Genomic DNA, 24,588 nt, shown 5'->3' with positions numbered 1-24,588 from the left:
CCCATTTTACGGTACTATAAAAAAATGAAGACACTAAACAAAGATTTTAGCTGCTACTGTTATCCTTTTCTATTGTGTCTGGTGCAGCCCAGGATTTAGCGGTAGGCAGCGGTTTGGCTCTACCCCTGGCATTGCTGAAGTCCATGGGCGACGTTAACCACTCACCATCAGGTGGGCCGTATGCTCGTCTGCCTACTAGGGCAATAAAAAAATGAAGACAATATACATAATATACAGATAGATAACAGTAGACACTTAGCGTCTACTGTTATCCTTTTCAACTGTGTGTCTAACATTTGGTACCGGTGTGTGTAGGTGGTGGTGGTGCGCTGCATGGTGGTGTCGCGGTGCGCGGGCGCGGTGCGGAAGGCGCTGTACCACTGCAGCGGCGCCCTGGTCGCGCTGCTCGGGCCCGCCGCCGTGCCCGCCGCCGCGCGCGCACTCGCCGCGCCCGCCGCCTCCGCCGCGCATCTGCACACGCTCGCCGACGCGCACCACGAGCAGGTACCCACCACCTCCGCATCACGACCCGTCCGCTAATTTATATGTTTGTAATTACTACTGTTAGAGGTGGACCCATACGAGAATTAATCACGTATTCCGGCATGATGAATTTGACAACTCTTATAATGAGATTTGACATACAACTGGGAAGAGGTTATACTACAGTCGAGACAGTTTGTTAAAACCCCTATTTGTGAAGTTCGGTGGCATACACGTTGTGATGTCTGTAAGTTATTTAGAACATTAAAAAAGCACACAGACAGTAGAATGTTCCTAAAAAGTAAAATATAGCAGTAATGCCAATAATTCGCATTGACACGACATATTATTATGTAGATATCATTGTCGTCAATCAATAATAAATAGTTTATTTATTTATTTTTTATTTATTTATTTACTACAAGGAGAATAGCCAACTAACATAAAATAATATAATAACATAACAAATAATAGAAACAAAAAGCCAATTAAAGGTCCTCACCAATATAAACCTCATTTATTTTATTATACTTTTTAATGAATTTATTATATTATATTATTATATAATCTATATTTATTTAAAATCTTATTAATTATACACATTATTTTTTTAAATACACTATGTTGTTTTTATTATATTTATGTTATTTTTTTAGAGCTCAGAAGAGCTGAAGCCGTTTGTCTGCGAGCTGTACGTGCGCGCGATAACGGCCGGCATGAACGAGCTCGAAAAACTCAAACTGAAGACTGAAAAGGTAACAGCGACGAAACTCTTGCTTTATGACAGTGACGTAATGTGCCTAACGTCGGTACATACAATCGCGAACATGGTGACTTGCAACATACTTTTTACTGGTGGTAGGACCTCTTGTGAGTCCGCACGGGTAGGTACCACCGTCCTGCCTATTTCTGCCGTGAAGCAGTAATGCGTTTCGGTTTGAAGGGTGGAGCAGCCGTTGTAAATATACTTGAGACCTTAGAACTTATAGCTCAGGTGGGTGGCGCATTTACTCCAGTAACCACTTAACACCAGGTGGGCTGTGACCTCGTCCACCCATCTAAGCAATAAAAAAAAACTATACAATACATTGGTTACTTGCAACATACAATACATACAATGAACAACATATATACAATAAATCGATGTTGTTATTGTCATTGACAGCTTGAAGTGTCCACTATAACTCGGTTATATAAATGGAACCACTTAACAAAAGTATATTAAATAAGCTAAGAAAAAATAAAAAAGTAAGGCATTTTAATTCTAAACTAAATAAATAGATCTGAATTATGATCTCAAGTTTCATTGAGTCAAGGGGACAGGGCTATCCTTATGAATCTCAAAGAAGTCTTAAAAGCTAATGCCTCGTACATTAATAGTTTTACAGTAGTCCTTTGTCAATGTATAATATTTCATTACAAATTTTACCAAATCCGTAAACAGGTACATTGCCAATAATGTTCATCATGTATCCGTCTCATTATCATGCCAAGTGTGTAATGGGCTTTTATTTAAGAAATTTTATAGTGCAGATGACTTGAGGATTGGCTTGGTGAAGATTTATATATTTTACAAAATTCCATTAAATCTTCTAATATGTAAAAAAAAGGGTGCGTGTACTTATGTGCGCGCGTAAAAGTTATACTTTATTTTTATCCAATTTATGTCTTTTCTTTTAAATATTAAATTATTAATAATAAATATTTTACGTTAATGATTTAATAATATTTAGTATGAATTATATTAAATAATAATTTTGTCATTTATATTACTAAAAAATTAATGCTAATAACACTTTTTTTTACGAGTGCGCGAAAGTTCACTTGCGGCTATATTCAGACTCGCCAAGTTACGTTGGTCGTATTGTAATGAGCGATTTAGTGGGCAACTTCATTCTGTTAATTTTGTGTCACGGTGCGCGCGCATCGTAAAATTTCACTCTCATAAATTTTTCATAACGCGCCTAAAGAAGTATAACTTCAAAAATATAATGTTCGCTTGTTCGGATCTGAGTTCAAATTTGGTAAAGCTGTTGTTGGCACTACCGGTAAGGTTGTTAAAATACCATTAACGTAAGAGGAAAGGAAAGGAGGCGAGCGGGTAGTTTCAAAAAGTGGGTGTGTTTCATTCATTTAGCTATAGTCAACGTCATAGTCAATGTCAATTATTTGGTAAATAATAAAAATTAAATTCCAGGAAAGAGAAGCACGTTCGACAGAACAAATGCTAGCTCTATGGTTCGTGCAGTTAAGCGATTTGCTGTCGTCGAGCCAACGTATGAAGTGCGAATGTATCTTGACCGCGTTCTCCGTGCACCCCTCTCCTCTCATGTACGAGAAGATTCAGGCGGCACCAACATTGGCGCCAATTGCTCTGGTAAGCCTTGACTTGGTTTGACTTATTAATACATAATACTAGAAGTGCGGGAATAATTCCCAATAACCGAACATCCTGCTAACGTTGTTATAAATAGAGCTTAGAGGCATAAGATCGAATATGCAATACTTCAAGTTGACTAATTGAGTCATCGTAAAAGTCGTGAGAAGTCTAATGGATGCAGGCAGCATACGACCAGTCATTTTGACGAAAGTGATGTTGACATATCGTCTTCTCGCATTAAAACTGTATAATTTTCTTCTTCTATATCGTTCCCTCACTACTGAGGATCGCGACCACATGCGACGTAATTCCAATGTACCCGATCATGGGTGACATAATCTTAAAACTTACTAATTTTACAGGAGAGTGTTTTAAAAAGGTTTAATATGTGATATTTTTAATATTAATCATCTTTGCAACACTCATTTTGTATTTTTTACCAGTTACAGTCAGTATCTGTCTTTTGGAGTAAGATAAAATTATGTATTAATTTTGTTAATAGTAGTCAAAACATAGGTAAACTAAGCTACGGTATTTTGACAGTATTTATGACGAAAATTTATTGGTGATACCAAATGTTTACGCATAAAAACTCAATTTCGAATATTTTAGGAAATTGTGCACTTTTAATGCGAACAGGCGATTTCTATAAACAGCTATATATAACAATCGTTTCTTATTTGGGATGTTTCAGGACACGCATGAACCACGAGTAGGAAAAGACACATCAGAATTTGGCAGCTGGGCGACAGACAGTCGCTCCCAAACGAACTTAGTGAAGACTTCCGAAACACTCAACTTGAAACAGTCACAGCACCAAGCAAATGTACTCTCCACAGCAATATTAAGCGAGGGCGAAGCCCTGGGCCTCAGTGCAGAGCTATGCCAAGACATCTCAGTGTTGTTATCAGGACCTCGAGTAAAGACACTCTCTTGGGACATGGATAGGTATGTAAGATACGTTTTTTAAGTATTTATTTTATTCCTCTTTCCATTATGTATTTAATTCCCTGGGACTAGTGTTGTGTATCTATTTTCTACTTTAAAATAAGTTTTAGTTCTGCTAACCTATTTATGAAGTAATTTAGTCTCTTGGATCTTGAAATGTCAAACAGAAGAATAGATGTGATGATTAAGTTAGGAACCAACAACTGATAAACAAGTAATAGTCGTGTGTCAAGGTTGTCTCGGTCATATTCTCGCATCTAATAGTATAGAAACTGGCTATTATTTTGTAAGATTCTCAGACTAATAGATTCTGGATGTATCAATATCTCATCTATTATAAAAAATACTTTTCTTACAGGGACTTACTACTTGATAACTGTAGATCATACATGGAAAGGACTAATGGGGGCACGAAAGCTCTCACCACTGAACTTAGGTACTTAAATTTGGACCCAAAGGCGTATCAGCATCTGCCTGAAGAAGATGACAATGAGAATGATGCATTCTATGGCATAGAAAAAGGTAAGTGAAAGGAAGACTGTCTAGATCTGTGAGACAAGTGTTATGTCTTGATATTGTATAATTTGTCTACAGAGAGGTTATGGTTCTCTCTATGTTTTGTACTTTATGTTACACGGAGCGCGCTCTGAATTGAATATTTCGTCTTCCTTTATAATAGTGCAACCTGAACCGGAGCTCAGTTTATCCATACTACCTTAAACAACTGATTTCATCCGGAGATTATCTCGGTAATGTGCCATTTAAGTCTGTAATGTCCATAAGCGGTAACTACTTACTACTCGGTACGCCGTAAGCGCGCTTACCGTTGTCGGCACTAAAACATTTGATTAAATCAACAAAGAGCAAATAATTGTTGCATAAACACGAAGATAGTTTTAACATCAGAAATAATATATCAAACATTGAGACACCGTATATTGGTGCAATCGTCTATGGTCGCAAATGCCTATATTTACATTTAAAACAAAACAACTATTCGGATGTAATAATTAACCAATTTAATATAAATTAACTTGTTTAAATATTTCCCACAAGGTTACGAACACCTGGTTGAGTTTCAAGAGGATGAGCCCGAAGAGACTTGGCAACCGACGACCGTACTTTACGACGAGACCTACAGTCCTTATTCAAGTAATATAGAATCAGATTTTTCCGTGTACAGACGAAAAAAGAAAGTAAAACCTAATTTCGAAAGTTCCGAAGAAGAATGTAATCCACTTAGTATCGTAGCAGAAACCAAGAAAAAAGAGAGACCTCACAGCAAAGAGAGGAGTAAAGAAAGATCTCAGAACAGAGAGAAAAGCAGTGAGAGACATCAGAAGACAGACCAACAAAAAAGTAAACAGAAGTCACAGAAGAAAGAACGACGAAAAATAACGTGTGCTGATGAAGATCCCCTTGATATTACGGGACTCATTCAAGATCAAAAGAAGGAAGTTATTGTTGCTAAACAAAAGAAAAAAGAAAAACGAAAAAAGAAGGAAGAGAAAATCGTTCCGAAGTGTAGTTCTTTATCTCGCCTCGTCGGCAAGAGAATCACGAAAGTTTGCAAACCAATTGAGACATATAAAACTGCATCGGTAACGGACAGTGATTACGACAATCAAGGCAAGTGCTCGCTCAACTCTGAAGGAACAGAAGAAGTCGTTTTCGATGGCTTGTACTCAATGGACGAACTGAGGTCTCCCGAAAATATTTCACAGACTGAAAAAATTGGACCATCTAATAATGAATTCTCCATTGCCAACAATATCAATAAATCCATATCTTCCAAACCCAGTTCGATACGGGCAATTCAAATACACCGAAATATGCAAACCAGCCATAAAATTCCTCCTAGCATTCATAATCCACGACCTATTTTCAAGAACGGCCCTGAGGAAGTGAAGAAAAGTAAATCAGTGCTAATTGAATATAGAAAACAGTTGAATTCTACCTATTCGAAAGTTCAAAAATCGAATAGTACCACCGCAACAACCAATTTAAACAACTCACTCTTGAAGCCCATGAAAGCTATTAAACAGGAAAGCTCTTTTCAAGCTCAAATACGACCTAAACCTGTTACCATACCTGAGATACCTAAGGTTTTCATTAACAAAAATCAATCTCAAAAGTTAAATGTATTAAATAGTGAAGTAAATAAAATACTCAATAAAACTCAAGCACCCTACCAAAGTCTGAATAATGAATCGCTTTTGAATACTCAACCTGCCAGTGTACATATTGAGTCTCCTAGTTATTCACCGGCTGCATACAGACCTATTTATCCGATGAAAGAAAATAATGTTATAAAGAATTCTGAACATACATTACCTACCACTTACTCATTACCACAAGTTTCCCAACCAACAGATAATACGCTTGATAATTTCGTTAAAGAACTGAAAGTAACAATAAATGCTGGTGCGGGATTATCAAATAGAGCTCTAACGCCTAGCCACAGAAATATTAATCCCGCAAACAGAATGACGCCTCCAATAAGTGCTACAACTAAGTCTGAAATTAAAAACAAATGTGCCAAACAAGGAATTCAGAACAAATCTGATACTGAAATAACTTTTTCACGTCTCAGCTACTTGCATAAGAACAAACAAAAAGTTGATGCTTTAATTGACTATCAAGATGCGATCCTCAAGGAGTATTTAGCACCGACGGAATCAAACAGGACATCCGCGGACCAGATTAATTTAACTGAACACCTACGAAAAAATAGCGCAGGACTCAAAACTGAAGCTAATAATCTTCCACCTAATACAAGCATGTCGGTATTGAGAAATGTAGAAACACCGAAACATAAATATCCATCAAATACAAATAGTCAAACTTCAGTGAATAATCTACATACCATACCTCGAGAGACGACTACGGGTCATAGTTCTAGATATGACACATACAAGAATCTTCCAATGGTCAAACCCGACAATTTAACGACCTACCCTACAAAGACGTCTCTTTCGGAAAAAGACCAACAAGACATTTTACATATATTACGACAGCAAAACCATTTAAACAACTTTCAAACTGTCGTGAAGAAAGAAACGAATTCGGCCAAGGGAGATAACCATAACTCAGAATTGAGCAAAAATAACGCAGCACATTTCAGTACTCCTAGCACCTTTTTGACACCGAGTGCGCACCTTGAAAGGAAGATAGATAATTTTCATAAAACAGAGTATCAAAATAATAACCAGCAAACTAATAAGAAAAGCAAAATATTGATAACTGACATGCAGACTATTAAACCTCCTACTAGTGTTAAACCAATGCAGCCGAACAATGCCCCTAAGCCAGCTCGTAACCGCTCGAAGTCTAACAACGGAAATGGAATTAAAAAGTCGCCAAGCTCCGTCCAAGTTACCAAAGAGTATAAAGTAAAAAAAATGGACGACAGCAATCTTACTGGATCAAAAGTGAAACCCAGCACTGACTGGGAGAGTGTGATGAACGCTATTCGAGCCCAAAAAACTCCAAGTCGCGGACCCAAGGCTCTCGATCTAGGTTTGAATAGGAGTTCATCAGAACAAGCATTTTCAAACGTCCAACGTGATCAAGGTAGTAGTACAAAGATAAAGACCCCCGACACTGAAAGTAAAACTGTCAATGAAAGAAATTCATCATTAAAACAGACAACAAAAGTCAATACAAAGAGCGACTCCATTCGTAAATTACCGATCGACACGTGCACTGCAACTAACCCTGATAAAAAAATTAAAACGCCAAAGATGCCTGAGCCAAACTTTAGAAATACATCTAAAGAAGTTGCCCACCAATTTGGTTCATCAAAAAAGGCTGGCGTTGAATTGGGAGCGAAACAGTTTTCGTGTTCTCTGCCAAAAAATGATGACCCATTTATATCTGGAATAGAAAACTCTGACTATGATCTTATAGAGGCATTAATGGATGACGACCTACGACAGGAAATTGGCGAGTTGTCGTCTGATGAAGAATTCGCAACTTCGACGCACGCTGTCATTAAGAAGCCCCAGAAAACATACATTGACAAAAGTTCAAGTGAGGCCAGTACGACTATAGTACGGAATAGTCAAGTCGTGAACCCGCATGATAGCAGTCGAAATGCTAACGATATTAAACAACAAATTGTGCAAATGTCAGTAATAAGGACTAACGACCCATCTAAAATTTACATTCCATCAGTAAAGGGGCAAACCACAAATGTCCCATCAACTGTGAAAGCGACAAATCCACTTAAGGATTATACTCATAACGCTAGACCTAATTTACTTGGCAATAATATGGCTAATTCAAAACTCGAAATACCTCAGCATGAGAATAAGAATGGTGCGACGGAACATATTCAAAAGAAGAAGACGAATTCACATGTTGCACCAGTGCAACAACAAACTGCTCCCAACGTTGTTCTCCTAGGATCTAATTTAAGCTATGATCAATACAACAGAGTGCAACCACAACTCAATATTGAATTGGGATTGCAACAAGATCCCTACATAAACACACCTAAGACTGTGTACCAGCCGGCGCAATTTAAAAGACCAGTTATAAAACCTGTTATTATTAGTAACGTGCCAATATTGACCAACCATTTGCCGACATCCACAATATCTGGACAGTCTACTTCAACCAACACAGTGCTTTTACAAGGTAATCCGCCAAAATCCAACACCGCAGTCAGTCAGGTTTCACAAGGAACAGTAAATCAAACAGACTATACTTCGAATCTGGGGAACAGTGGATCATATCTTGTAGATTCAATACCATCAAATTCGCGTAAAACTCAGCCAATCAATCTACATAAAGACAGTGGTACCAGTATCATTTCAGGTACTTATTCCAATAAAAGCAGTGACAAAAAAATACATATTTTAAAATCTCAAGAAAAACAAGACATTCTAGTACATTCAGAGGGCTTAAATAAACTAGAACGTGAACAGCAAAAACCACAATGTCGACAGAAAACACCATCTGCTACTAATAAGAAAACAAAATGCCGAGGTGCTATTGTCGAATCGATTCTATCTCCATGTACACCACACGTACAAACCAATTCGACAATCAAACTAACAGAAACACAAAATATGAATTGTTTGTCATACCCCAAGAAAATTTCGGAACAAGATCAAACGCATAAGAGAATATTACCACAATCTTCAAACAATTCAAAAGTAGCCAGAAGTAACAGGAAAGAAACCAATCTTGATTCTCAAACAATAAAAGGTGTTTGCAGTGAATCGAGTCTGGAAAGATTGGTTTCTAAGAGAGTTAAAAAAATGGATGAACTTGAAATAAAAGATAAAATTATTGAAATTATAAAAATAAATAAAAAACGATCCAAAGCAAAGAAGGTTGTAACTGCTAACGAATCTCGTCCTGATATGTCTCAGTTTGCTCCTATAAACAATGACAAGGAGACAGAAGCTGCAAGAGGTTTCATTGAACCTCGTTGTAACCCTTCCCAGTCTGTTCCTGTTAAAAGTATGAAAGACACTGGTGTTATTTCTGTGAATGATGTTCATGCTGACATTTCGAAGTCAATGCCTGCCCAAAGTGTAAAGGAGATAGGAGTTTTAGCAGCAAACGAAGTTCGTTCAGTAAATCCTAAATTTGTACCTGTAAATACCATCAAGGGAACAGAAGTTAAACCATTAAATGATGTTCGTTCTGATATTCCCAAGTTTGCATCTGTTAAAACTGTTAAGGAGACAGCAGTTATTGATGTGAAAGATTGTCCAGAAATTCCTAAAGCTCTTCCTGATGATACTGTCAAACAGAGAGAAGTTAAAGCTTTGAACGATGTTCTTCTTGAGATTCCTAAGCCTGTACCTATTAAAAGTGTCGAGGAAAAAAGAGTTAAAGCTTCAAATAATATTCGGCCTGACGTATCGAAGTCTGTATCAGATATTCCTAAAATTATTTCTGTAGAGAATATAAAGGGAACAAGAGTTAAACCTGCAAACGATGTTAGACTTGAAATTTCTAAACCTATACCTGTGAAAAATGTCCAGGAAGCAGGAGCTACTACCACGTATGTCGTTCATCCGGAAATTCCTAAAGCTTTTCCTATAGTAGAAACTACTAAAGGGATAGCAAGTGAAGTATTGAAAGGTGTTCGTCCTGACGTTTCTAGGTCTATACTCGTGCAGAGTGTCAAAGAAACAGGAGTTATACCTGTAAAAGAACATCCTGAAACTCCTAAAAACATTCCTGTAGATACTGTCAAGTGTACAGGCGTTACAACTGCGAATGAAGTTTGTCCTGACATATCTAAGTCAATACCCGTGATGAGCGTCAGAGAAACAGTTATGGATCACGAGTTGTTACTGAATAATTTAGAAACAAATAAAGAAATGAGTCAGAATGACACTTGTAAAACGCCGTTAAAGCATAATGGTGTGACAACTAGGTCTAAAACGTTTCAAGCATTACAAAGTAAAACCGACAAGTTCGATTTGGAATTGGCATGTGCTCTCGTTGACAATAATATTGAGTTTAATACGCCTAAATCAGTAGAGAGTTGCGTGTCTGGCCCTATAAAGGAACAGGCACCTGCTAACAATGAGTCTGAATCTAAAGCGAATGAATTACTTAATAATAACATTTCCATACCAACTTTCCTATCAAGCGCAGAACAAAATTCTATTACCACTAAAACAGACATTACTTGCCCGCAACAAGCCGTCGTTGCACTACCACCAAACGAAAACGTAATTAATGTTGGAGATCATTTAGATGACAATACGATTGATTCAGACTGCGAACTTGTTGAAGAGACACCAACGTCAAACGAAACATCTGAAATCAACCATAAACAGATGTTGCCGTTATCGAAGAGGATTATAAATAGTGGCAATTCATCTTCGCAGAATGCTCCTAGTAGTAAACCGGAGCAGGTTAAGACTTGTAACAAAAATATTATAATGACATCCCATACCACACAAAATTCATTATTACGTACAAAAAAAGTAATAGAATACATCAAATTAATGGACGACGATGCTAAAGAAAAACCAAATGAATCATGTAATAAAAATTGTGACGTTAACCAAATAAAAGCATCAGACATTCCCCAGTCGTTCAAAGACGATTTTAAAATAGAACACTTGGAATCTGATGATAACGATTCTCTAAAGAAAATAATTAGAATTAAATCACCGAATGGTAAAACATTTAAGGCTACAATTTACGGAATGTGTCTAGACTTTGATACATTATTTGAGGAGCCATCTTTGCGGACAATACTGTTAAGTAACTTAGCTGAAAAAAAACGATATACTTTGAACTTTTTTCAAGTGGCTCGGGAGAAATCAAATATTCCAATCCGTACTACTGTTCAAGAAGTGAATGTGCAACCAATATCTACAGGAAAAGAAGAAACCATTGTATTAAGTGACGACGACGATGAAGAAGTAAAAGTGAACAGTTTTAAAACCGAATACGGACAGTACAATGTGCGAATTTCCGATACCACATTGATTGAGAAACACCAAAAAAAGTTTGATCAAAAATGTCGCGTAGATGTGGTTAGATTTAACTTTAAAAAATATGAAAATAAGTCAACTACCGATAAATTAAACTCTGTAAACTCCATTAAGGGTTCCACAGTTGATAGCTCGACGAATTTGATTCCACAATCTTCGTCGCAAACAACACCGGTTGAAATCTTGACTGAAAGGAATAAAATAGAAACACATGAATGCAAACAGGAACTAAAGCAAGAAACTGTTGAAAATGATGTATTTGACAAAAAATCTTTAGATTCGATTGACACACAAAGCGTTGTGACGTCGGATTGGCCAACATCATCATTTCCGCCCTCGCCGACAAAGTCGAAAACTGTGAATAATTCTATTGGCAATTCTGAGCATCAAACGCATTCAGATCTGACAGAGATGGACACTTTTAAATCGAACCCATCTACGAATACTACATCTATAGGGGATATTGACTCTAAATCAGCAATTTCACAAACGTTATTAGATTCTAAACCAATTGAAAATATCTTACCAGATAACTTTGATTCAGGGAAATATTTGACAGCTGAAATACAAGATTCAGCTACCAAAAAGACTACCAGTGATGACTTGATATGTGAACCCGTTTCAGTTTTAGCAAGTCCCATCTCAGCCACGGAACAAACCGTTTCGAAACTTTTTGATCTCGAAAAATCGTCAATGCAATTAATTTCTTCAGATGTTGATAGCAACTGTGTCTTTGATACTACAACGGATGAAACAATACCGCTATCACCCTTGATATCGTCAGACCGGGACTCGCCAACGGAATGCATTTTACCAGACTATAATTCTATAAATTTGTGTTCTTCGGACAACTACACTATTGAAAACACAAATTTAGATTTTAATACATTGCTGTCGGATTCGGAAGCATCAGCGGAAATGATTTTACCAGATCGTAATCCAATGGAATTTAATGATAACACTAATATAACGACTAGAAAATCACTGAATGTATTTGGAGTCGAGGACTCTACAAACGAGAGCGAGAATAGTCAAGGAGGTGCCGAGAGTATGGAATCGAACCTGAATACATTAGGAGATAATATAGCTGATCGCAATACAAGTTCTGTTCAAGAAACCACCAAAACCGATGATTTTATCAACCTTCCATCTAACGTTTGCGAAGCTAAGATCTTAGCCAGAAATGTAAACGTAAATTTAAAATGCTACGTAAAACTTACCAAATGCGACAAGCTGGCGAAGACTCACGAAAATCTTAGAATTATAAGAAATACTTGCTACGTTCATTTGACAAGATGTGACGATGTAATTGAAAAGCTCATGAGACTGAAATCGAATGCAGGAAACGATCCAAATCCGAGAGACACAGGAAGGTCATCGCCCTTGATGGAAGTTTTTGAAATGATTGCGTCTTTTCAGAGCAGGGTCAATGGTGAAAAACAACAAATGTTCCAAGCGTTAACTAGTCATTTATGTGAGGCAGACTGGTTAATAACGAAACGAAAACTATCAAAACTAAGCATACACGAGTTTTCTAATGAAACAAGAAAATTATGTATTAAAAGTGGAATCATTGATAGCCAAGCGAATAAAAAGGAGGACGTTCTTAAAACACCTCCTTTCAATAAAAACATTTCCGAAGACCATTCGATGATCTGTAAATTGAAATCAGTTGAAACGGTTATTATGCCAGAAACTAAGATTTCGCCACGGAATTTGAAAAGGAAAATTGATCAGTGTGAAACACACAATACTAAATTATCTAAAATGGAAGAAAAACCTATTTCTCTAGATAAAAATATATTACCTGAAAGGTTTACAGAGAAAATTGATTTTACATTTAATGAGGATTCTCCGCTAATGTCTAGTGTACAGTCAGGGAGTCTAATCGAGTCTTATGATAAAAATGTAGAAGAAATAATATTATTCAACGAAATCAATATCGACGAGGTCGATTCTGACCGTGAAACTGTATGTTCAACTAATAGTATAAGCCTTTTAGCGGAATTTTTGGGCAGCGATGACGTTTTGGAGGTCGAAAATACAAATATCAAAACAAAAATGGAAGAATCAAAAGACGTTCCGATTCACAATGTTTCACCGAAAACATTATTCCAATCAAATGTATTAAATAGATCACAATCGACTATCATTTTAGATGAAAGTTCACTTATTCCAGAAGCTTCAGCTTGCACGGGAAACGTTACTGACGCAACCTTAATGAGAGAAACGAATTATAGTACCCCGACAGGAACCAGTGATATTGGACCACTTATTACGTCGTCTGTGGAAAATATACAAATATCAAAAGATACTGTGTCAGTTTTTGATATTGCAAAGAACGGAATTGACGAAAATCAACCAATAGCATTCGATAAAAGTTATGATGAATTCTCTCTTCGAAGTAATCTGGAACATGAATCTGAAATCTCTGTTGACAAGGATAATTTTAATAGATCGAATAATGTCTATGACGTTAAAATGAGTGAGAAAGAAACCAGTATCACAAATACTTTAAGCATTCCCGATATAGTTCTCGATGATATTAAGGCGAAGGACCTAACAGAACCAAAAAATGTTATACAGGAAGAAAATCCACAATCTGATTCTGTGGCAGTGCCTATTGAATACGAGGACTCTACCCCCCTAGAAAATCAAACCACCAAATCAAATAATATGAGCATATCATGTATTAGTTCTACCGGTAGTGTTGTTACAAATTGTCTACAAGTTTTAGACAAAGAAAATTCTATAAATGATTTTAGTGTTCCTAGCGCAACTGAGAATAATGTGCGTGATGATAAAACAGATCCATCAACGTTATATGATCATGACAGTGGGAACAGCAATCCTTTGAGAGATGATCAGCTACATCTAGACTCTAACAGGTCAAATGTTAGTCCAAACATCCTTTCTCAGGATATGGAAGTTGTAGTGATCGATGTTGATGATCGACTTGTTGATAAATACAATAAGGACAACAGTAAATATGCAAAAATAAGTAAATCATGTTTATGTAGCGACACAGAAGAAAACGAAATACTAAATAAATCACAAAATGAAAATCTTGATAAAGAAAATAATATTGATTCAATGAACGACAAAAATATGCAAGACTATACAACGTTGAAAAATAAAGATATTTTAATATCTCAACATTTTCGTGAAAGCATTAATTGTAAAGGTTGTTTTTCTGATATATCGCAACTCGAAAACAAAGACAGTTGTAAAAACAGCAAAATTACACAGAATAATACTCATTGTAATACTTCAAGTACCATTGATGTCCATCCTGTTGAGAAAGAGATTAATCGAAACAGCTCTGTGAACGAGGAATATGATATGAGAATTCGAGAAAATAGTACAAACCATAAAAATGTTTTACCAAATAATATAAAGAATGCAGATCATAACGATTCCGATAAATTGAAAAACATAGTGACCGACGTAAATAAACAAGACGAAAATAGTAAATCAGCATCAGATATCGGTACTAAAAATAACGCACCGGAAATGGAGGCTTCTAAAAGTGACAATGCAGTCGAGTTTAAAATTAAAGATGTCGAAAATTTAAATGATGATTTAGTTATAGAAGGCGTAGAGTACCAAGATCCAGAAGTAGGAACATGTTACGTATTCTCCATTGTGGGAAGTCCTAACTTTATTAGTGAAAACAATGATAAAGCAGAAGAATCGCAATCAGATGTGGATAACAACTTTAAAATATCAGATACATGTGATAGTTCTGACATCGAAGACCTAAAACTGATAGTACCCAAGAATACATACTCAAAAAGATGCAAAACAAATAATGAGGACATAGATTTTAATGACCGAAAGAACAAACGCAATTTAAAAAGAAAATTGGATATAACCGATGTAAAAATGAAAGAAAAGAGATATAGAAAAGGCAAAAATATTGATTACCCAAAATTCAGTAAGTTTTCTATGTTGGAAACGAGATACAGTAAAGAATACAATAACTTAATTGACTACTACAGGTCTGTACAATTTTCATATTCTCGTCCGTTTCACATAGATCACATAAATGTCGATCTATTACATCAAAACTGGCCCATCCAAAGCACAATTAAAGATTTCGGTCATAGTATTGATATGAATTTATTCAACGATTTAGAAATGACAAACACACCAGACCCACTGAATCAAACGTTGGCAGAAGAATTAATTGCTAACTATGACGATGTGGAAAACTGCACATCGAATGAAATTAAGGAAACAAATTTCAAAATGGGTTTTGGTGAGGAGTCCGACAGAGTCATAAATTTGGGATTAGACTTTTCAAAATTTCCGGCTGCGACTCTGTCGGACGTAAAGCAATATCAGCCGATATTACAGTCCGCAAACAGTATCCATAAGAACAACATATCTACGACAAATATTAAAAACGAACAACTGGAGGGTATTAAACGTTTAACGACATACATTCATTTAAAGGATAAAGTGAGAGATTATTTCCATAAAAATACCTTTGATCTGAATTTCGATAACGTGCACCATAAGACCTTTGAATCAAAACACCTTGATTGGGATACAAAAGATTTGTTGACGGATCTCTGTCGACCAGATTTTTTTAATCCCTTTCCGGTGGAACATGTCGTCCAAGTCGTGCAGGTGGGACAGCTACCAGTCAGTACTGCTGCTCAGAACCCTGTGACCTGCGACCCTCGAGTAACTCAAGTATCTGACGCCAGCCCGTCACAGTGCTCAATGGAAAACAGTCCAAATGACGATTCTCAATCGGTAATCAAAACAGAATATACAGAACTCACCACAGCCGATTTGCCTCTATCATTGGTGCATGGCTACTCGCAGCATAATTTACAACACTTACAGCATTCTGAGATGCTCGAAGCTGACGGTGATATTTCCATGCACACCGAAATAAAGTCTGTCGTTAAAATCGAACTAGTGGAAGAGTTGCCGGAAGAAAAGGATGAAAGCGAAATCCCGCTGAGTAATGAATTAGAAGTAAGAACCATCAAAATAGAAAATGAAGCAGATTATTCTTTCGAATCCAACCATGTGTCTCCTAAACCAGAGCCAAGTCCAAGTCCGACAGCACCTATATACCAAAATGATTATCCTCCAGTGGAACAGGAGAAAGAATCAAATTGTATCACCGTATCAAAAGAATATAATGACAGATACGAGAAAAAAGACCAAATAGCTCACGCTATGACAGCCGCTGGTATACCAACTTCGCCAGAACCGGCCACTAGTCCCTCGCCTGATATGATGCCTGAAAGTATGTGTCAAGGTTCAATTGGAAGTAATCAAACTTCAAGCAATTTTCAAAAAATTAGCTCTGTGGCCTTACAACAGGCGCTAGCCCAAATCCTTCCACCGCCATTGAATCAGACCAACGTGCAAGAGAATGGCCAGCAAGGTTCTAATCCTTCGATAGCGCCACAAGTCTTGCATATTGTTAAAAATGCTTCCGGAAACCAACTAACTCTCGTAGATAATACACAGCAATCTGTTATAAATACGACAGGCTCTGCTACTCCAGTATTGCACATTGTACAGAACAAGGGTCCAACGCAAGCTAACGCGGCCTCAGCAGCTCCAACGAACACGTTCAGTGGACTGTCACTTGTCGATACTGGATTTCAACAAGGCAGTAACCAGCTCCTCCATATAGTAAACGCTGGAAATCAAAACAATAACACCGGGCAATTATTAAAGCGAGTGAATCTCTTAACGAACCTCACGAATGCTCAAGGGTCCAATGAACAGAAAATCGTGCAATTCGTATGCAAGTCTGCGGACGGAAAAGCCATTCAACTTAATGCACCGCATCAGCGCGGTATGGTCTTAAGATTGCAGCCATTTGATACATCTAATGTTCAAAGTAGCTCCGCAAAACCAACAGAAAACCAAGATCCAAATCAATCTCCTGCTTCCCAATGTTCGACTCATATTAATGATGCAACGTCACAACAAGAAATCAAGACCAGGTCCGTCTACGAAGAAAATTATACACAGTTTATAAATAATTCTACAACACAACAGACCGTTTCGGAATCTACCAGTCTACCGAAATTCAATCAAGCGTTTGGGAAGCAAGTGTTTCAAGACGAGACACAGAAACAGGACGAGATAACAAATAACAATTCTCATTTGCCGTCGATGAATCCGGAGAATTCGGAATGTCAGTCGAGTGAGAACTCGCTGAATCTCGAACACATTGATCAAATTAATAGCCCTCCGTTGCTGCTAAGGAAGTCTCCGGCTCGGACAACGCAGGCCCAGCCCAATCTCGTTCAGCAAATCAAACAGACCATGGCTCCGATAATGCACGGGGGAGTGATCTATACGCGCCAAATACCAGTCAACATTGGAGGTGGGCAGACCATCAACCTCATTACGGTTCCGAGCTCGAACGCAGAACACGAGGATTCGAATCAGAAACAGCAATCGGAAGTTAAATTTGTTAATCAAAACGCTGAAATCGATTCGCCGATTATTAAAATCGTCCAACAGAATCAAACCGCAACTAATGGCGACACACATCAGGACGAACACAGTGCTCACGTCGGCGCGAACGCGGAATCGTCGAGCGCTCCTCCGCCGCAACCACAACCGGTCCTAACTCAAATGAGGATCAAGTTGCCTATGCTCAGCAAAAATCCGCAAATGGTATCAGGAGCTAGAGTCGTCAGACCCTCATTTTTTCAGATACAGAGAAACGTGATCGGTGGCGCTAATCAGCCTGTATACCAGCAACTTGTCCTCACAGCTGCTCCCCCGCTGGGACAGCAGACCATTAGGCTACCACAGACACAGACCAGGCCCGTTAAGCTACCGTCTGAGAACCCAACAGCTGAATCTCAGATGAGCACGTCGACTTTAGAACAATTGCGAGAGTTCGATTTAGTTCTAGAGCAGGTTAAAGAGAGGAGTACGGGTCAGCCGAATTCCACGAGCGCTTTTTCTAAACGTCATTCTTCAACGTCCGAGGCCTCTGATACACCAGTGTCGACCAGCTCAGAATCTTCTCAACAATCACGCTATTCCAGTACTAACCAAACAGTAAGCGCTGCGTTCACAACTAGAAAATCATCAGTGTCTAGTTCGTCGACCGCTAGCACATTTGCGCGATCCCCCGATTCATCCGGTATCGTCGATTCCCCGTCGTCATCACACGTGCACGTACCTCAACCAGCAAGGCCAGAAACGACGCCAACCGAGACCACTGCTCCACCCAAGCCCACGAAATCAACCACAAAGCCAAGATCAAGACCGAAGGCTTCGTCGAATCCGCCCAACACTCTTAAATTACCGGTTCCGCCGAAGACATCTAGTCAAAAGCCATTAGAAGATGAGCAAACGACGCAAAGGATTCTATACATTTTAGCTGAATATAAAGAGCAAGTCGAGAATTCGCCGGATAAAGATAAGCCAGCTCCTCGTCGACGAACGAATCTACCGATCAACGCCTCTGGTTCGAAGAGGAGGAAAGGCTCGTTTTGCCGTCGCCATTGCATGAGTCCGATACAAGGGGAAGACTCGTGTCGGACAATGGGCTCTGAAGACAGCAGCTGTGGCACATCCCTCGGAGACTGTACCGAAAATGAATGCATACATTCGCCGCAGGAGAGTCCACGGAAAGTTGTTCGGCGATTGACTTTTGAACAGGACGCTCCATTGCTACAGCAGCGCCCCCAACCGAGGAACGTGATTCTCGCTGACGGGCAAACGATTACGCTGGCCCGCGGGACGGCTGGAAAGCCCACGACAGCAGTTTTGATGCCGGCCAATTACATTTTGCCCGTCTCCATGGTCAAAGGGGGGCAGCAGATCGCTATAGTAACGAATCGGGGGCCGAAGCTCCTGACTGTGACTGGTAGCGACGGAGCCACAACCAACGCGTTATTGTTGCAACGCTTGGTCGGACCGGCCGGATTGAAGCCGGTGCTGTCGCGACCCGGGGTTCGCCACGTACGTCTGCCTGCCTCAGCGTTGCATAACCTTCAGGCCTTCAACCTATCGACGGCTACGACGGTGCAGCCTCCCGACAGTACCGCCGCGACATCCTCGGCGCCCGACCCGCCCGAGCTACTGGACACTCGAGCGACCAGCTCCCCGTGGGCCGAGCGAGATTCCCAAGATCCAAAACCGGACAGCGACTCGAGTCCCGATGGCTCAGGACCTTGGAACTTGCCAACGTCGTCCGATCCTCTCGACTACGCCTACGAGGAGACTGTACGCACAGACAACATGGATCGGACAGTGCTCGTAAGTTGTGCATTTTATATTCAATCAATATTAAAAGCAAATAAACAGTTGTACATTCAATGCGTTACCTGACTGAATTAAAAAAACATTGGCGACCGAATAATTTTTTATCTTGAAAAAAACATGTTTTGGTGTTTATTTGGACAATTTGATGTCTGCGGGCTATCAGAATACAATCTTGTATTCGTTTTGAGATCCATACTCGTGCCATGATGACAACTAATTCCTTATTAACCTCTTCAGGGACTCAGGGCTCACATGTGTACGTTTGGTTTATTTAATATTCAATTATTCAAATGTTTAATTATTCGCTTAATGACCCATTATCGTCTTTTCGCATTAAAAAAAAGTGTACAATTTCCAAAAATATTCGAAATTGAGCTAATATGCGGAATCATTTGGTATCACGAGTATTTTTCTCATAAATACTGTCAAAAGTAGTGTAATTCAGTTTTAGTTTTTTATTTTTTATTTACGTATTTTTTGACTACTATTAACAAAATTAATACATAATTTTATCTTACTTTAAAAGACAGATAATGTAACTGATAAAAAATAAAAATTAAATGTTGCAAAGATGATTGATATTAAAAATATCACATGTTAAACCTTTAAAACACTCATCTGTAAAATTAGTAAGTTTTGAGATTATACAGTTTTAATGCGAGAAGACGATGTGTGAAGATATAATATTTTTTATGAATATTTAGTACGTTTGCTAAATTTTTACTTATGAACAAGACATTTTTTGTACTTTAAAAAATTCGTCCCTGAAGGGGTTAATGTTTTGTACTCGGTCGATGGCTACTTATTGTACTTGACGCACGTTTTGCAACTTCAGGACGCACTGCCCGATCGTTACACTCCCGATATGGAGGCCCAAAGGATTTTTGATAAGATGTTCGACGTTGACTCGAAAAAGTCTTTCATGGTCGATAGCCAGGACGATTCGCCGCGATGCGGCTACGATATAGACACGTCAGATTGCGACGATAAGGCTTACCATCAGGTGATCGTATCGTAGTGCTGACGCAGACCCCGAACGTTGTAGAACGCCTCTTATGTAGATCTGCACGCCTCCGATTTATTTTAACCGTTACCCTAACCGGACTGTTTCGTTGTGACGATGATCTTACAATAGATGCGACATTGCTGCCACCAATCCCGTACTGATTACAAAATCGACTGCCCATTAATTATACTAATACATGCAGTCTCTTTTTCACGTCATTCGCTTATGTATTTATCGAGGGGTGAAGGGTGTTTGGTTTGAGCGACATCTATATATTAATACGTGAAGCAAAAAACTTTGTACCCTTTTTTACGAAAATTGCGCGGACGGAGGGGTATGAAATTTCCCACACTTATAGAGAATGTAGAGAATGAGTGCAGTATGTTTTTTTTTTTAAATAAGCATGAAGTGTCCACTAAATCTAGAAAAAAACATTACACACACTACCATGTATTTGACAGAACCACAGTGTGGACAGAACACATTAGATTCTTGGTTAAGTGTAAAAAAAAATTATTGCATAAAGTATGTGGCCATATTGAGAATGTCTAAAATGTAGTCTTGGCGAAATCTATAATTTAAGAAGTATAATAAATAAATACTCTTTGACAATAGAATCATACCAATGTTCAAATTTATAGTTTCAATTAATTATAGTCGAATTTCGACTACTGTTGTACCACTAGTTTCCCTTAATACGCGACATTTATCTTTGTAATTAAAGGTGCGTTTTATTTTGTACATATTAAAATCAACAATTTGATGTTGTTAATTGAACAATAATTAAGTTTACTCCATTCAAATAGCCGAAGAAGTTTTTTTGTTCTAATATTATTATCTACAAATTTTAAAATTTAAATGGCTCTCCTGTAAAATTGTAAAAATGTGATTTAAATTAAATACCCTTTCACCCGTCGTTACGTATAATCGAATCTCATCAACGGTAACAATAAATTTAATTTATAGTATGTTTGTTAATAGGGACCACGGAATCAGTAAGAATACAAATTGTATTTAACACGCCTAGGCAGTCACTGGTGGTAGGACCTCTTGTGAGTCCGCGCGGGTAGGCACCACCACCCTGCCTATTTCTGCCGTGAAGCAGAAATGCATTTCGGTTTGAACGGTGGGGCAGCCGTTGTAACTATACTCGAGACCTTAGAACTTATATCTCAAGGTGGGTGTCGCATTTACGTCGTAGATGTCCATGGGCTTTAGTAACCAATTAACACCAGGTGAGCTGTGAGCTCGTCCACCCATTTAGGCAATAAAAAAAAAGATATATTCGGTACACAATGTCGCATCTACATTCGTGTACACAGCGCGCGATTCTCAAGGGAGCGGTCTCTATTAGGCGTTATATTACTTATCGCCTCCTCTGTTCATTGTTAGTCTTTGAATGTCACATCCTATCGAAAAAAAAAAAAATCGTTTCCTTTAAACCATTCTCTAGTTACAGAGACGTTTTTTTTTAATTTCAGTGCATGAAACATATCGTTTGTCTGTCTAACTATACATTATTAAGTCTTATCCCGCATTTTGGTGCATGTCCCCTGATGTTTCGATATTTTGATTCTCAATGATGGACGGTATTTAGTAGATGTTGTATAAAAAAAAAATGTCAATGTTTAAGCTCTATATTGTTCATGAAAGAAACCTATTTTAGATAAAAAGTAATTTAACTAGTCAATGTTCCAACAGCTTGAGAGAAACAAAGCGGGCAACAAGCCCCGCCCATAACTGAAATAGGTTTGTATGAATAAATTGAATGTTATTAATTATTGAAGCTTTAGCTTTGCTCTCTCTCTCTCTCATCGAATCAATCGACTATCCATTACATTGTCTTCGTTTAACATTCATTAAAAGGCTTTGTTTAGTTCAGATATTGGAATCTGCTTAACGTAACGTAATTTAAAAAAGTTAATTTAAAAAAAAAACCCTTAAAAACTTATTGTGTGCAAAATAGAATTACTAATTTTTTTTCGTTATCCACACACAAAAACAATAAACAGAATAATAATTAAAAAAAATTAACTAAATAAATAATAGACTTCTAATCCAATTTACGATATAAACATTGATTTCGTATATAGGTTGTCCATCGGAAGGATGGGACTCATCGCAGGCTCACCCACGTTTCCGCTGCCGCCCTCAGACATAAATACGCTATATTGGAACACGAATTACGTTTACAAGTAAGTAGTTACTATTACTGGTGGTAAGACCTCTTGTGAGTCCGCACGGGTAGGTGCCGCCACCCTGTCTATTTCTGCCGTGAAGCAGTAATGCGTTTCGGTTTGAAGGGTGGGGCAGCCGTTGTAACTATACTGAGACCTTAGAACTTATATCTCGAGGTGGGTGGCGCGTTTACGTTGTAGATGTCTATGAGCTCCAGTAACCACTGAACATCAGGTGGGCTGTGAGTGGACGAGCCACTCATATGAGCAATGCAAAAAAATTAAGTCGATGAACTGTCTCTTTCTCTTCTTCTCTTGGTGGTGGAGCCCATAGACATCTACAATGTAAACGCCGCCACCTACCTTGAGATATAGTTCTAAGGTCTCAGCTTTTACAGTACAACGGCTGCCCCACCCTTCAAACCGAAACCCATTACTGCTTCACGGCAGAAATAGGCAGGGCGATGGTACTGAATGTAATGATGAATGTACTGATGGTAATAGAAGTGTTATTTGTTTATTGTATATCACCTGAATGCTATGACGTCACAAAATGTTAATTAAATTCGTAGAAATCCCTGTCTGAAGAGTGCGAGGACCTGGGCGTCGATTCGCCGTCAGCCTCGGAACTGTTCCCGGAAGCGGAACTGCTGTTTGGGTCGTCGCCGGCACACGAGCACACGCACGACCACCACACGCACACACGTAAATATATTCATTCGATTCTCGATTATGATTCGATTTTCGAAAAATCGATTCGATCATCGACATAGTGATGATTAACTGTTATACCCTTTGATTTTAACCGAACTAAATAAAACCTGGCCACGTTTGGATTGACCATCGTTCAATATATGATAAAAAAATATTTATTTACTTATTTATTACACTTCATATAAAATTTACATTGGCGGACTTAATGCTTAAAGGCATTCTCTACCAGTCAACCAAAGGTAGTGCAGAGAAAATAGTGGTAGGTGCAATGAAATTATAAATATAACGAAATTCTTATCCTCAATATTTTGAAAATTTAAAACATCACTTTATAATTAAACTATTGGCGCGTGACGTATCCCAATTTGATGATACTGTAAAAAAACTTATCTGAATTGCCAACAACGACTAAAAGTTTCGAGTTGGACAAAAACTTTTTTTTATTGTACCATCGAAAGAACGAGCTAACATCCCATCTAATTCCATCAAAAAAATAAGTGGTCACTAAAATCTATAGACCATATTAGGTCAACAACCATTTTGAGATTTGAGGTTTATTTATAGTTTCAATTGTTTAATAATTGCTCCACATTTTCATTTTTATTGTTACACGATGTTATTCATTCATCGAGGAAGTCAATCATTGAGCATATTGTGTTAAATACGTATTTGATTTAAAAGAATTGGTACCTTCGGGATTTTAACACCGGCATAGTTCCGTCATTCATTTATAGAATTTATATAAAATTCAACAAAAATATTTTTTTAAATGAACTCTGGTTTCACAGCGCAAACGACGATATCATCCAGCTGCATACCACAGCCAGACATGGACGACCAAATAGCGACCGACCAGCTTCTGCGGCCTCGAACGCATCAGGAACAAGACCTGGGACTGGGCCTGGAGGACGTCGGTATTGTGACTGTCAGCGAGGACGGGATGCAGGCCACCATCGCGCTAGACCAGGAGGAGTTTGCCCGGTCTCACCCTAACACCACCTTCCACAGTGAACCCACTGAAGAGGGAGAGGTAAGGACATGTCACACAATATACTAGCTGACCTCGCAGACTTCGTAGTGCCTCAATCGATAAATAAAAGACCTAAACTTTTGTATAAAATAAACTTAAAAACAAAC

General features: G+C 38.3%; 1 protein-coding gene across 3 annotated transcripts in view; it reads left to right on the top strand.

Moving 5' to 3' along the window:
• Positions 1-24,588, top strand: part of LOC101742438 (uncharacterized) — a 39,847-nt gene that overhangs the window by 11,612 nt on the left and 3,647 nt on the right. The window contains exons 7-16 of one of the 3 annotated variants that reach the window (XM_038021012.2): positions 316-504; positions 1,140-1,238; positions 2,681-2,860; positions 3,558-3,811; positions 4,170-4,333; positions 4,868-19,548; positions 20,390-20,557; positions 22,654-22,755; positions 23,310-23,442; positions 24,240-24,481. In XM_038021012.2, coding sequence (XP_037876940.1) covers positions 316-504; positions 1,140-1,238; positions 2,681-2,860; positions 3,558-3,811; positions 4,170-4,333; positions 4,868-19,548; positions 20,390-20,557; positions 22,654-22,755; positions 23,310-23,442; positions 24,240-24,481 — 16,212 coding nt within the window. Of the gene's footprint in view, positions 1-315; positions 505-1,139; positions 1,239-2,680; positions 2,861-3,557; positions 3,812-4,169; positions 4,334-4,867; positions 19,549-20,389; positions 20,558-22,261; positions 22,310-22,653; positions 22,756-23,309; positions 23,443-24,239; positions 24,482-24,588 lie in introns of those variants that run through there. The other 2 variants (XM_038021014.2, XM_062676453.1) reach the window with 2 other exon arrangements.

This window comes from Bombyx mori, chromosome 27, assembly GCF_030269925.1.
Source record: "Bombyx mori chromosome 27, ASM3026992v2".
Lineage (NCBI taxonomy): Eukaryota > Metazoa > Arthropoda > Insecta > Lepidoptera > Bombycidae > Bombyx > Bombyx mori.
Note: the sequence above shows the minus strand (reverse complement) of the source record. Positions and strands in the feature narration are given on the sequence as shown.